Genomic DNA, 16,072 nt, shown 5'->3' with positions numbered 1-16,072 from the left:
GAACAAAGTCAAAATGTGGAGAACAAAGTTCAAATGTGGAGAAAAAAGTCCAAATGTGCAGAAAAAAGTCAAAATGTTCATCCTGGAAAAAATTTGAAAAGGAGTTCTTCATTGCCACACATTCTATCCTCTGGCGAGTCCACATCATGCCGTGATCCAGTTATTTTTGAATTTGTTCATCAGGGCAGTAGTCTTGGTAACATGGCAAATGTTACTTTTCACAACAGTTTTAGAATATTTACTGTCATTTACCATCAATTTACACTCTGTCCACTTCCAAAATACTTCCTCCTTTATGCGGCTCTGTCACAGCACATTTAGTGCATTTAGGCCTGAAATGCTTCTGCTGTGTTACGGCTTTGAAACTGGCAACTGGCTTTGATGTCTTCCGCCAGATCCTTCAGGTGTTAATCTCTGAGACAGCAGGGACGTGCAGCGCAGATGGAGCTGTTTGAATCTCTGTCACTGTGAAAGAGGATTTTGGCCACTGCGGGAACTCTTCGTGCATCAAACAAATTCTTCTTCTCAGGTGGACATGTTTTCAATCTCAGGTGTTGATGGAAATGTTCATAAAACAGATTTGACACATTGAAAAGCCTAATGCAATACAGGACTGTCTCAGAAAATTAGAATATTGTGATTTTCTGTAATGCAATTACAAAAACACAATACAATTACAATACATTCTGGATTCATTACAAATCAACTGAAATCAACTTGCAAGCCTTTTATTATTTTAATATTGCTCATCATGGCTTACAGCTTAAGAAAACTCAAATATCCTATCTCAAAAAATTAGAATATTCTGGGAATCTTAATCTTAAACTGTAAGCCATAATCAGCAATATTAAAATAATAAAAGGCTTGCAATATTTCAGTTGATTTGTAATTAATCCAGAATGTATGACTTTTTTTTAAATTGCATTACAGAAAATAAAGAACTTTATCACAATATTCTAATTTTCAAAGACTCCTGTAGAGATTCACACTGCACTGTTAAGTGCACACTTTGCGTATATATATATGTATATGTATGTATATATATATATATATATATATATGTACTGTTTTATATACATAATTTGCTTTCCGACGATCAAATGACCCAAAACCACCTCCGAACTCTTTACATACATATACATTTATTAAAAGAACTTATTTATGGTACAGCAACATGAACATCACAGTTTAATCATGGTAACAGAAGACGTCTTGAATAATTTCTTTTCATACGTCTTTAATGACATCATTAAAACTTGAAATACCATCTTTGGAAAGGCTCACATTACATCACAGTAAAATACTCCAGATGAGTTTCAAAGGTGTCAGATAATGTAATTTGGTGTTGGATTTGTTTTTGAGTGGCTGTGGTTACTGCACCTTATGCAATGTTTTTTTTTGTCACTTTGGAGGTGCAGCTCATCTGTTTCAGACGAGTGACAAAACCAACATAGTCTAAGGTGCAACATCATTTTGAATTTTGACTCTGCTTGAGGGGTGAATGACTTGAAATAACAGTCTATCTACATTTTTACTAATTAATCCACCACCAATTTGTTTTCTTTTCTTTTTATAAATCCGAATGTGGATGAACAGGTTTTCCCTTCTGTTTCTGCAATGTCAGGAAACTGTCAACCACTGGCTCGTGGCTTACATAGACATCGTCACTTAGGTGACACATACTGGAAATCAAAATGAATCACAATCTCTGGGAGATGCCAACCATTCCAGTCACGCAACTCAGCTCAGCAAGATCCAGCTTTAATTATTAGTTCTGCAAGCTTTCTTAGAATGTTTATTCAAACTAATTAAAAGCCAAACTCTCAGAGAAGGCAACTAAAGGATATGTTGGCTCATGTCCCCGGCCAACAGAAATCTTTGGGACTTTGCTGGAAACATTTAGTTTTCACATTGGTTCTTTTGAAAGGTTTTTGTGCAAATATATTCAATAATAAAAAACATTAGGACATAAAGTAATGACACATTTATATATTTATATATACCGGTATATGTATATATATTTGACAAAAGTTCACAGTTTAGATCAGGGGTGTCAAACTCATTTTGCTTGGCGGGCTGGATTTGACCAATTATTTTCTCACGGGCCTCAAAATAACAAAAACGGTGCGAAATTTTTTTTTTTACTATTGTTATCTAATCCAATATCAGTTTAGTTAATTTTAAAGGAAATATGCACTTGTTTACACTCACATTATGTAAAATATATTTCTTCAGGATCTTTTCTTGAAATTTCTTGGTTTTTTTCAAATTATGTAAGATACTTTTAATATCAATTTACAAAGATAAACAGGAACAAGTATGTTTTTCTTATATTTCGCTTTTTTATAGGAAATTTAATTAAAAGCAAAATCTTTCTTATTACATCCGAGAGTGTTTCTTTGTGATTTAGAGATTTTTCCAGTACAGTAGGCGGATATTTACGCCAGTGTGCCGAAAAAGTCAGCACTTCTCTTTTAACTGTTTTACTTGTCACTATCCTCTTATTCAAAACTGAAATTCTCCGAATAAATATCTTCTATCTTTTATCATCCTGCGAAAATATATAATAGTAGTCAGTTAATAAAAATAAACGACCATCTACAAAGAAATAAAATCGGCAAATGCATTCTAGAAAACTAAAAAAATGTCAAAAACTGCTCTCTTTGTGGAATAACGATGGATTTGTAGAAGAAATATATTATCGGATATGCTGCGATTCATGGCAATTATTTTATGCCTTCCTTTTTAGTAAATTAACATTTCGTTTTTTTTGCGTTGGAAACTTCTCGCGGGCCGCATGAAAATCTCATATTTGACACCCCTGGTTTAGATCATGTTACTATCGTTACACAGGGCACCAGTCTTTTCGCCTTTTAACAAAATGTGCACCAAACCCACTGTAAATCAAACAAGCACATGGCAAATTAAGCACATGTGATCTGCTTACATATAAGGCTATAACATCTTTCATTTTAAGCTTTATACTTCAAAAAAATCAAAGTGGGTAAACTAGTAAAGTGAGAGGTCGATAAAATATGTCCACAGTCCTAAAAAAAAATAAAAAAAACCCAGCCGTCCTAATAAATGTGAACAGAAGCAGACATATGGGAGGATGACGGTCTCAGCCAGTGCAGGGGCAGTTCGGCCAATGCAGGGGCTGACATCCAGGCCGTCGCAGAATGGTCACTTTCACCTAAAGTCAGATTAGCATACAAATGATTATATTACAAGATCTGAGCACATGGTTTAAGGTCTGTGAGTCATGAACGCACCTCGTTCTTGAGTGACCTGCTGATGTACAGGTTGAAGTCCTCCACGCTGCCAGTGTGCAGGTCGTTCAGGGCCAGGATCTGGTCTCCTTTGTGGAACAGGCACTCTGTCTGTGGCTGTCCCGTCCAGGCAGACACGCTGACATACACACACACGCACACACACACACAACTTAACTCTGATTCAATCATCAATCTGCAGCTGCACTGAATTTATTTTTCTTATATGTGCATATACTGTAGTTTGTTCGAGACCTCTACACTTGGGACATGGTTGTCAAGTCCTATTACCACTGATGCTGAGAATTTTATCAGTGCTACTAAGAAAAACTAAAAATATCTTCAGATCAAAACAAGTTATACTGCTTTTGACCGTGGAGTCTTTTACTGTTTGAAAATGTATTTTCTGCTTATGACAACTACTAGAACTGCAGCTAATATAAATCTGAGGCTTTGCTAGACACCAAAATAATCCCTCATCTAATCGGATAAATTGACCATGTCATGAAAAGGGAAGCCAGCAAGTGGATTTTATTATATCGTCTTTTGCAATGCAGGTTTGGCTTCTGTCTTGCAGTTTAGTTGTGCTGTTAACTCATTTATGTACCACCTTTTTGAAGTAACATACAGTGCAAAGCACAGTGAGGAGGTTCCCAGAGGTCACGTAATAGCTTGATTTTTTTTTTTTGTTACATTTGTTACTACTGTGCTAGATGCAAACAAATCTATTTGCAATGCCAACACGATGCCTTCCCAGTGAAAAAAACTAAACAAAAACAAAACAAAACACATTGGGCCTAATTTACTAAAGGTTTGTGTGCGTAACAACGTGTGCAAACTTGACATCACCCGCAAACCAAAGTGCCAGCTGATCTACTAACAGCGTGCAAAGAGGACTGCGTCTCTCAAATGAGCAAAATAGCACACGCAATTCATTTAGTACTTTTGCCCTGATGAATAATCAATATGGGGCGTACCCGCCAGAAATCGCTAAATACTGGGAGGGGAAAATGCAAATATGTCCATTTACCACGCGCAATGAGATTTACCAAGCCTGAAAGTAATTGCGGGGATTGTGATTGCGTCTGTATTTAATACGTTCGAAAGGAAGGTGCTAATCTGCCCAGCATTACGCAGGGATGCTTGTTGGTGCCTGATTTGAGGACTGGGGTGGGGATGGCTCAACTTGTGGTGAGGATTCTCCACATGCAAAAGGAGAAATATCGATGTTAAATCGAGTATTATTCAGCAAAAGGTTGCCACAGGAGGCACATTAATTTTTTTATTTGTGATAATAAATAAATCCCGTGTTTTCATGGAGAAAAAAGTTTCTTATTGTGCGCCTGTTCTGCAGTCATACCCCGGTGTTGTGCCGTATTCAGCACCCCTGCCGTGAAAAGCACCCCCTCGTCTGACAAAAATGATATTCTCATTCTGTGTCACGTTCTGTTTAGCGTCCAGTTTTGTGTTAATGATTCATGTTTAAATGCGCTCATGGATTCCACAATAGTCATACTTTCCCACAATCACAGTCACAGATAACAAAAATCGGGTAAATGGTTATTGATGTCATTAATTAATAGCCTGCTTACTGTGTTGTCTTCCATAATATTTGTAAATATATATAATATAAACTCCTAAGTATGTATTTGTGTGAGTGTGTATATATAAATATATTGAAGTGTCAGTGTGTTGTTTTTTTTCTTGGTCTACTTATCATTGAATATACGAGGGGGTGCTTTTCACGGCAGGGCTGCTGAATACGGCACAACAATTTGCCTCTTCCACTAATATCTCTAACTCCAACTCGTCAAATTTCATTTTGCGCTCGCAAACCGTTAGACACGCAACACCTCATTTAAATACTGCGGTTTGCACCTGTTATCAATTGCGCACGCAATCTTAGTTGATCACCCGCAAAACACACAACAACAGCACGTGCAAACTTTTTCAGTGCACACGCAATTTAGTACTCTTTATTTAGGATCTTAGTAAATCGGGCCCATTGTGTTCAGTTCCAAATTGAAAGATCTTCATAAACCACCTTAAAAGCGCTCAGATGCCTTACTAAAGCAAATGCACGGATGCTAAAAATCAGCACATCAGGGTAAGTGCCTGCATTACAAACCTGAGGGGGCAGTATTATGGTATGGGCTTGCTTAAGTCACTCAGGTCTAGGTTTAGCAACATGTGTCCAAAACTTAAAACTTTGCCTACCTGAATATACTAAATAACCAGCCTTTTGTTTTGTTTATGTTTTCATAAGTAGACTTTACCGCCAGGATTCCTCAAGTTAAATAAAGAGTTGCTCAGGGAGTAGAAGGGATTTTCTCAAAAGTGTGAGGAATATGAGAATACTGTAACTAAGATAAGAAAATAAATTAACTAATTAAACTAATAAATCCAATAAATCCATGAAGCAGTGACTAATTCCATCATAAATACATAAAACTTCTATTATCATCTCTCACAACTGAATAGAAAGCCCCTGCAACACAATGTTAAGCCTGTTAAGCAGCAGGATTAATCACTACTGCTGCAAACGAAGGACAAATAAGGACATGCAGCATCATGGCCACAGCATTGCCTGATGTGAACTATGTTTTTAAATGGCAGGAATCTGTAATTTATTGGCTCAGGCCAAACCTGCACCAAATGATAGTAGCACACACATCTGCAGTTTCCTGTTTTAATGAATACTAATGGATTCCTTGTACATGAGCTTTCACGTATCGGCTTCAAATCAAACCAGCTCAGCTGCTTTTAAAGACCTTATGTTCTACAGTTATATGGCCCATCTTTTTTCAGCGACATACAGTACCTTGGTTTTCCATCTTTGTCAGTAAGTGTGAGGTGCTTTTTCAAATCCGCCTGCTTCACCTCTAAATCTCTCTCTTCTGCAGCGCTCAAGTCCAGACTACACAGAAAAAATGAAAGACATTCACAGCTTTATTTAGAGGTATTATAGCCCACAGTATTCTAACATAAAAAATATTTTCCTTTTAGTGCATTCAATCAGGTGAATACATGTAATTAAACCTATTAGCTTGTACCGCACAGAAATTATTCAAAGTAAGAAAACCAGATAATTCACATTATATCTGGTGAAATTACATCATAGAAAAGGCGTATTTTCCGCACTATAAGGCACACTTAAAAGCCTTCAATTTTTTCAAAAGCTGACCATGCGCCTTATAATCCGGTGCGCCTTATACTGTATATGGATCAATATTGAGCCGCAACTTCACCCACTTCTTGAAGTGATTTTTTCGTCAGATCAGCCTTCCGCATCAGTTCCGAAACAGCTTTTTTTCTCTCTTCTCCCTCTGGATATTTTTCAGCAAAGGCTCTGTGTGTATTGTTGAAATGTCTTGCGACATTTGACCGTTTATTGTTAGACAGTTTTTCTCCACAAATTAGGCTTACTGGTAGGCCACTCATCAGAGGTAAATGCAAATGAATCTGCCCAGGCATCATTGAATGTTCAATTTTCTTCAGATATTTTTCTTTTCTTACATTTCTCCATACTTGGCCTTGCCGGGGTTGAAAGTCGCGACGAATGGAGTGTGTTTTGGCGGGTATACCGGCTTTCACGAGTATGACGTTTATTTTGAGCTACGAAAAACCATAAAATATATTTATTCTAATATGTCAAGATCACAATAATCTTCCAATTTAGAACTAAAATATTAAAGAACTAATACAAATAAAATACACTTCAATTAAATACTTAGTTTTTTTTTTTGTAATTTATTTTCCCAAGCCACTCGAGCCGCAGTATAAGGATGAAAGAGCCGCATGCGGCTCCGGAGCCGCGGGTTGCCGACCCTTGGTCTAATGGCTGCAGAACGTAACCCCAGCCTCTACTGCAGCGCCTTATATATGGAAAAGGTTTTAAAATACGTCATTCATTGAAGGTGCGCCTTATAATGCAGTGCACCTTATAGTGTGGAAATACAGTAATCTGGCTGTTCTCTTGCAAGCATTTGTGTAAATATACTTTATTTTATTAATTTATGTAAACTGTAAATATGACATATTCATTGCTGTGCCACATTGCCATTGCATCGAAATTTAATTTACGATGCAAATCCGAAAGGAGACAATGGACCCGTATAAGCACTGAGGAGATGCACTGAACACATCAATGAGTGGATGTGCCATAATTACATGATGATAATTATGCACCCCATACCATAACAAAACAAAACCTATATAGCTACCTCTCAGTAGAGTTTTGCTTTTCCAGCTCTTCAGGAGAAGCGTAATCACTGGAGCAGCTGCTCAATTCTGATGACTGACGTTTTTCCTCTCTGTGGAAACAAACATTACTTACATTACATACAAAATACCATGAAGCTGAGAGACTGAGGAAATAAACCACAAAGAGACTGCTATGTGTCATGAGCCAAGGTTATAGCTTTGTGGTTATTTCAGACACAATCTGGATACACTGTAGGGGCAGTAACTCAAAGGAGAAAAAAATAAATATAACAACAGATTTTGGCATCTTATTACAAGCCTTGGACAGATAGAAGTTCTAATTCATCCCTGTGGATAAAAACAAATAAAGGAAAAGTGGACAGAGTTCAAGAACATTGTGCATGCCAATAAAAAAGCAGGTTTCTTTCAGGCACACTAACACAGGATCAGGCGTCTCAAGTTTTTCTTTAAATACTTCATAAGAGCAGCATGGGAGCAAGAAATAGCTTAACAATATCACCAAAGGCAGTTGAATGTTTAGTAATTAAAAGGCATATTCATAAGGAGTTGTTTGACCCATATGACAAACGTAGATGAGATGTTATTTAGCTTTAGTAAAACAGCAGTTGGTCGCAGTTGATGGAAAATTAGACATCGGAGTTAAATGAATAATTGTTATGCAGCAAATTGAGTGAAGCAAAAGAGCAGCAGGCAGGCTACAGATAATGAGATGGAATAGCTGGAGCCGTGAAGAGCAGATGATTCTCTGCAGTATCGTGATTAACACAGGGCTCTTACTACACATGGAGGTCAACGTGATAGGCTAAAAGCTGATGTTCTATGGAAACGGTAAAAACAAGCCCTTCATGGATGATGGGAAGGTGAACAATCATGAAAACAAGTGGCTGTTTAAAGGGGAAATTTGTCCACCAGACCAGTGAGACAAGATTCTGTCAAGCAACAGATCTATGAAGAGATACAAGAACATGTTTGCAAAAATGTAAGCACAGCAGCCTTGTTGTTCCCGGTCAGAAGTTTGGTACTGCCAAGGTACCGCCGAGGTTTGGCTTCAACCAGAGGTGTCTTCAGTATTTACATTCATTACTCAGGTAGAAGTATAGACACTAGAGTTTAAAAATACTCCTGTAGAAGTTGAAGTATCAACTCAAGTTTTTTACTCAAGTAAAAGTATAAAAGTACTGGTTTCAAAACTACTTAAAGTATAAAAGTAAAAGTAATGTAAGGGGGAGAAAAATGCATTAAGGACAAAAGCCATTGAAAATGAATGTATCTTAGTATAATGCAAATATGTTAAAGAAGCATATATGTGTACTATTGAGCATTAACGTGTGTTTCAGAGAGCAGGAGATATGATGACTAGTTGCCTATAAGTATTGTAATGGTGCAAAAAGTCAAACTTCAGAGGCATGTTATCATTTATCCTAACCTTTATTGGAATGTACATCCAAGTTTAGTTGCAGGAATCTGAGGGAACGGATGTAAGAACAAAACTGGACAAGAACATCTGAAACAACCACAACCAAATTCACTCTATCCGGATGGAGCAATTTAACTGGATAGTTTTTATTTAAAGGCCGAAATGAAATTTAGTAACGAGGCTGTTTTTAAAATGTAAAGAGTAAAAAGTACAGATAATTGCGTGAAAATGTAAGGAGTAAAAGTAAAAAGTCGCCAGAAAAATAATTACTCCAGTGAAGTATAGATAACCAACATTTCTACTTAAGTAAGGTAACGAAGTATTTGTACTTCGTTACTTGACATCTCTGGCTTCAACCAAGCAGTCATGACTGAGTTAAGAGGGAGATCAGGTTTTTCTGCAGCAGTAGAGAAAAAACACATATGATAGGGCTTCATCATCAGCTCCACGTGTCAGACCTTTATGCCGTAGTGGTCAGACTGAAGCAATTCATCACTGAAAGGAACGTTATGTTTGGTTATCGAATCTGAAAAAAGTGACCTGAACTCTAGGAACGATGGCAAGCAAGCTGAGAAACCATTTTGGCTAATTTTATTAAAAAAATAATTACATGTAGAGAAATCAAAGCACTGAGCATTACCTCAATTATACTCTCCCATAGTCAAACATGGATATGGAAGTGTCATCATGAGGGTTTTTTCAGTAACAGGGGTTGGGACAAAAAGATGGTTGCACAACACTACATCAGGACATCAGGTGTAGCACATTCCAGCAAGATGGTGTGAACTTTGCCAACAATGACTCCACAGTAGTGGCTTCATTAGACTGAAAATCCACAGGTGGCTCAGCCAGAGACTGCACTTGAATGTATAGGTCTGATTTAAACCTGGTTTAGCTTAAAAGTATTTGAGTTATGGTCATGAACTTTGGGTAGTGACCGAAAGGACAAGATCACGGATACAAGCGGCCGAGATGAGTTTCCTCCGCAGGGTGGCTGGACGCTCCCTTAGAGATAGGGTGAGGAGTTCGGTCACCCGGGAGGAGCTCGGAGTCGAGCCGCTGCTCCTTCACATTGAGAGGAGTCAGCTGAGGTGGCTTGGGCATCTGTACCGGATCCTCCTGGACGCCTCCCTAGGGAGGTGTTCCAGGCATGTCCCTACTCCCCAGGGAGGTGTTCCAGGCATGTCCCTCCTCCCTATGGAGGTGTTCCAGGCATGTCCCTCCTCCCTAGGGAGGAGTTCCAGGCATGTCCCTCCTCCCCAGGGAGGTGTTCCAGGCATGTCCCTCCTCCCTAGGGAGGTGTTCCAGGCATGTCCCTCCTCCCTAGGGAGGTGTTCCAGGCATGTCCCTCCGGGAGGAGACCCCGGGGAAGAACCAGGACACGCTGGAGAGACTATGTCTCTCGGCTGGCCTGGGAACGCCTCGGACTCCCCTCGGAAGAGCTGGAGGAAGAGCTGGAGGAAGAGCTGGAGGAAGAGCTGGAGGAAGAGCTGGAGGAAGTGTCTGGGGTGAAGGAAGTCTGGGCATCTCTGCTGAGACTGCTGCCCCCGCGACCGGGGAACGGATAAGCGGAAGAAGATGGATGGATGGATAGTATTTGAGTTTATAGGATAAAGATTTCAGGAAAATTCTAAAGGAAAGTTGTGCTAATCATGTAAAATAATTTTCCAAAGGGTGTGAGGCTACCACTCCTGCCTAATGTGCTCAAATCAATTCCAGTTACAAATAAATTCATGAAAAAGTAACAAAAATAATAAATAAAAATATCCCAGTTTTTGCTCTGCCATTGTGTCAAACAGTGTGTCGACTGATGAGTAAGCGCATGATTTGAGCTCATTTTAAAATTACAGGTCAGCGTGTTGTTTCATCAGACACTGCACCCCGGCATTGGCCCCGTAAAAGCTCATAGATGTGTGATTGTATAAGCAAAGTGCGTCATGCTATAAAAATAGTGCATATGTGCGCACTGATCATCATTAAAGATGATCCGTGCGGTTTCATGAAATGAAAGCGGTTCCGTCACAACCATTGCAAACTAACAATATAAAGTTGTTTAACAAGCTCTGAGGTGTTGACTGTTTTTTTTTTTTTTTTTTTTTTTATTCAAATAGAACAATAGACCAAGAAAGGGGAAAACATTTCCATGAATCTAAGACGCACCTGTCATCAGTGGCCATGTCTCCTCCATTCGTAGACAGAGGAGGGGTGCCTATCTTATATGTGTCGAAGACGTACGTGACGGACCTCATTATAGTGCCTTTATCACCCTCTGCATCTTCACACTCACTAAAAAAACATCAATTAACAATTAAACACATTTATTTTCAATAACCATCAACATTACAGGATAGGTAAAAATAAGCTTCGGCTTCAGCCTACGCCTTTTTCGGTTACACAGAGTTTACAGAGTTAATGTTTTGTCAGTTACATGCACACAAGTTAAGTTGCATATAATGTAATGTAACCGAAATAAACCATTCATTCATTCATTCATTCATTCATTCATTCATTCACATTAACATTTTATTATTATCAGAAAAAAATGATAACTTTTGTGGGCATCTTTCACTCTGAGTAAACTGAAAACTTACACTTTCTGCGCGGCATATTCATCATTTCCCTTCATCGTAATATACCTGGAAGAGACGATTATTCAAATCAGCAGAAAATCAATCAATGTTATATATTATTTACCTGGGATCTAATAATGTGGATCCCAGGTTTACTGCAATAAAATGTCTTGGGATCCTTGTCTTATGAAAGGGAACAATAACCAACACTCACAGTGGTTCCATGCTCGTTCCCATGCTGAGGGAACGTCCTCGACTATTTTCACCAACCTTTTTCGATTTGAAGAAAAAGAGAAATAGAAAAAGGAAAGAAAAATGGTCAAAGGTGCTGGAATCAACCCCAACTCTGGATCGAAGATTACGGTTTGACCTTTTCTATTTTCCATTCTAAATATCTTTGGATTTGGGTTTATTGGTTCATAAGATTATTAGAACAGAGTCTAGGAAACTATAATCCCAGAGTCCATTAGTTTTTGACGTGATGATATAAAAATATAAAAAATATAAAAATATATGTGGAAAGAAAAATGCCTAACGTGCTGGGTGACCTACATTTGACTTGAGGTAGGATCTTGGATGGTCATAGATCGGCTGCGAAGGTGCAGATGCACGTCTTTGGGCATCGTCTTCCTCCTGTCGGCCGATTGGGAAATCAAACAATATAGCCTACTGTAAAGAAAGATGCTCAAATACACAATGCTATTTTTGAAAAAAACTAAAAACAATAAATAAATAAAAACGGATTTGTTTCACCTTTCTCTTCTCTGGATCATAATCCACACTTTTTGAAGGTGGATCAGATATGGACCTAATCTTTGTGGGTGGCTGAAACACACACAAACAAACACACACACTTATGTTTCTAATATTCAGATAGCTCACTGAGAAGATGCTGATCAAAGTCATGAAAGACAAAACTCGATGCTCCACAGAAATGTGCCTGCGTTTTGTATCTGCCAGTTACCTGTTAGGGATTTGATTTGAACCTGGCTGGGAACTTAATGTGTTGAAATCAAGAGGGGATCTCTGTGCACAAGTTAGAAAGATAACTAAGGATATACTTACAGGTGGCAAAAAATGTTTAGAGCCGGCTTCCCCAATCTTAACGACCAGGTCCTGCAAATCGGTAGAGAGTTTTTACTTCAAGAGTCCAGAGGAAACGGACAAGCCGATTGGATCTGACAAAGTTCTTATATTGCAGTCCATGTGTAGTTTCACAACAAAACATTAATTTAAATTAATTGTCAGTATGTATGTGGTCCTGTTGAATTAGTTTTAGGTTTGCTGCAACAATTCAAGACGGAGCAGTCAATTTCTTGTAAATCTTCAGTTGTGACACTGTTGACCAACCTTCGTAACCTCAGGGGACTTCTTTTCCTGTGCACGAGGGCTTGAAATGACCTGGGAAAACAGAAAGGAAAGTCTATTTACAAAAAAAAAGTAATATACAGATCAGCAAGATCTGATCATTCATCACTGACTAAGTTAATTATTCTTGTTAGAGTCTCAAGTGTTGTGACACTGGAGCAAGAAATGCTTCAAAACATGTCATCTAAAGAAGGAAAATCTTCCCTTAAGCATGAACACGAGGTGCAGAAGTATTCTGCTCAGGACAATGACAGAAAACGGTTTAATAACAGCTCGCATGTTTCTGGTCAAAAATAAATTAACCAACATATTTTACAAGTTACAGTAATAGTCAATAACTGCAAATCTTGGCTGGTTGCCTTGCAAGACTGAAAACTGATAGACAAACATGATCCTATTTAACTTCTTATGTTACCTAACAGTTACAGTACAGGACTGTCTCAGAAAATTTGAATATTGTGATAAAGTTCTTTATTTTCTGTAATGCAATTAAAAAAACAAAAATGTCATACATTCTGGATTATGGCTTACAGTTTAAGATTAAGATTCCCAGAATATTCAAATTTTTTGAGATCGGATATTTGAGTTTTCTTAAACTGTAAGCCATGATCAGCAATATTAAAATAATAAAAGGCTTGCAATATTTCAGTTGATTTGTAATGAATCCAGAATGTATGACATTTTTGCATTACAGAAAATAAAGGACTTTATCATAATATTCTAATTTTCTGAGACAGTCCTGTATATGTTAATTATTGACTATACTGACTACACATATACGAGAGTATTATTGATCTCATCAAATGTTCACCATTAAGCTTATTGAGGAAGTTGAATATTTGTTGTGGTTATCAGATGATAAACAAGGAATAGACTTCATGTATTTACCGGAGCTGCTGACTGGCCCTTTTTCTTTTGCTTCAAGAAGAGTAGACAAAAAGTAGGAAAATAGTTTTTAAAACAGACAATACATTTATTTTATAAACCATTATAAACAGCTCAAATCTTAAAATACCTCAGCATTGTGACACTGATGTGGACGGTGTTTCAGGGCATCGAACAGGTCACAGAACCAGCTTTCCACCTCCTCGCTGGAAGAAAAGAGCACATTTGTAAAGATCCCGTTTAAATGCTGCAATTACGCCTTTTACATCACACATTAAAATTCAATACCAAAAATCCAATATAAAGTGGAAATGGCAACATTTAGCCTCAATTTAGTGTGAGCAAAGCCATTATCAGATGATCAACTGTGAGTAAGGGGTAAAGCAGCACCATCATTTCTTTTTTGATTGTTCAAACTCCCAAAATAGTAAACGGGGAGAGGAACAGGGGGGAGAGTTTTACGAGGTGCTGTGAAAGTGTCAGCGGGGGCCTTGAGAGGAAGACTGGTTCACCCAGCTGTGGCCTGAATCTTGGTCCCAACGTCACTCACTTTTAAATAAGGGTCATTTATGTAATGCAACTGTTTTCTGCAGGAAACACACAAACCAATCTGCACTTGAAAAAGGTTAAAAGCAGATCCACGATTTGGAAGAAAAAAATGATCTGTTGATTGCAAAATGTTGAGTGATTTAGCTTTAAAATTGTCTATTAATTCATATTAAAGTACAATTTTAGAGGACTGATAAGAGCCTTTGATTTAAATTTTGGAGTTGCTGCATGTTCAAGTGAAGGGAGTCGGAAAAGGATCTGAAATTTCCAAAAGTCAACGTGAAAACCGTCAAACCTGGTCTCCCCAACGAGGAAGTACTCTCGATTCTCAGTGCTGAGGAAGAGTACACAGGATGAGGAGCATTTTAAGGTCCTCTGGACCCACTCCCACTTCGGATGACCCTGAGGGTTCACGTACAACTTTGAGACTCTGAGGGAGCAACAAAAAGGGACAGAAAAGATCACATGCTGCTGTACCAGCATGATGTCATTTGAAAAGGGGTATAGATCTTGCAATAAAATGATGGAAAAGTAAATGACAGACAGATGCATTTAAATTGTAACACATTACTTTAAATGTTAGAACTAACTTTGCCAGATCTATAGATCCAAGCGGCTTGTCCTTTTCCTCTGGACTCCTGAAGTACCAGAGCTGATGCTGTTGCTCGTTCACTTTAACGAGGACAAAGTAACGTCTCTTCCATGATTTCTGCAGAAGATAAGTGATCAAATGATTGCCATGGCATTAAAAACAAACGCAAACTGCAAAGACCATACATATTTTTGCACTTATTGAGCATAGACAGGCACCTCTGTCCTCAGCTGCTTTGAGGGAGATTTATACAAGTATCCACATCTGACTTCTGTGGTATCGGTCAGCGACTTGTAGAAAACTGCGCCGCCTGCAGGACAAAATACACACCTATTGATCAGTCATCAATTGGATGCAAATGTGTTGAGACACAGCTTACCACATTGTAGTTTGCTTGTTTTTTCAACTAATTTTTTGTTTTCTTGACAAGAGCAACACAAAATACACTTTTGAGAAGTGTTATCAAACCTGCAAATACCCATGACAGACTGAATATAACCCTGAGAGGAAATATCTTACCTGAATTCCTATTGGACTTCTGCATTGTAACGCCACACCTGGAGCAAAATAACGCAGGAGTCAATCACTGCCTGTCACTGCAAAACAGCATCAAAATAAGCTTTAAATAAGACAGCAGAGGGATTGAAAGAATCGGAAAGCACACAGAAGAGCTTACAAAAAAGCCATGTTGAGGTGTGAATCAAAGGAAAATGTAACACTAATACACAAAAATCTGCTCATACATGTTACTGATGAAATAAGCAAGCACGAGAGCATGCAGTGACTGAAGAGGCATCTGCAGGCATGAACTCGAAGTCTGCAATCAAATGTGATTCAATACTCAAGCACACATGGTAATTCAGAGCGCTGGTATAAGATACAGATACGGGACAACAGAAAACCCTTACCTGTGCAGCTCCTTCTCTAATGTTCACAGATCCAGTGCACTTCGGGCCGTCTGACTAAATACTGTCTGCATGAGGAAGTTCATGCCTTTGTGTACACTGGCATACTGTACACTTAAAAGACGGCAGTGGAAACTGGATTGTCTGCATTCTTGCAAGAGTGAATTATTAAAGACTGAGTTTCCTCTGGAAAGTACGGTTAATTTTTGGGGATTTTTTAAATCGCTAGGACTTTCTAGTAGAATCGTAAATGTCATACTACAGCTTCAAAAGATTTATATGACGGAGAAGTA

At 38.3% G+C, this 16,072-nt stretch overlaps 1 protein-coding gene across 1 annotated transcript; it reads right to left on the bottom strand.

The window, feature by feature from the left end:
- Positions 1 to 2,437: 2,437 nt before the first annotated feature.
- On the bottom strand, positions 2,438 to 15,473 carry LOC133419123 (pleckstrin homology domain-containing family S member 1-like). Its single transcript, XM_061708136.1, has 17 exons — positions 15,394 to 15,473; positions 15,093 to 15,184; positions 14,873 to 14,991; positions 14,578 to 14,712; positions 13,864 to 13,939; positions 13,737 to 13,766; positions 12,831 to 12,881; positions 12,546 to 12,596; positions 12,234 to 12,305; positions 12,033 to 12,146; positions 11,695 to 11,750; positions 11,502 to 11,546; positions 11,071 to 11,196; positions 7,493 to 7,582; positions 6,091 to 6,186; positions 3,273 to 3,408; positions 2,438 to 3,193 (listed from the first exon to the last, which is right to left on the bottom strand). Exons 1-17 carry the CDS (start codon positions 15,416 to 15,418, stop codon positions 3,122 to 3,124), a joined length of 1,386 nt encoding a protein of 461 aa, XP_061564120.1. The 5' UTR covers positions 15,419 to 15,473; the 3' UTR covers positions 2,438 to 3,121.
- Between the last annotated feature and the right edge of the window lie 599 nt (positions 15,474 to 16,072).

The sequence above is a fragment of the Cololabis saira genome, chromosome 19 (genome assembly GCF_033807715.1).
Source record: "Cololabis saira isolate AMF1-May2022 chromosome 19, fColSai1.1, whole genome shotgun sequence".
Classification (NCBI taxonomy): Eukaryota; Metazoa; Chordata; class Actinopteri; order Beloniformes; family Belonidae; genus Cololabis; species Cololabis saira.
This window is presented reverse-complemented; position numbering and strand designations above follow the sequence as displayed.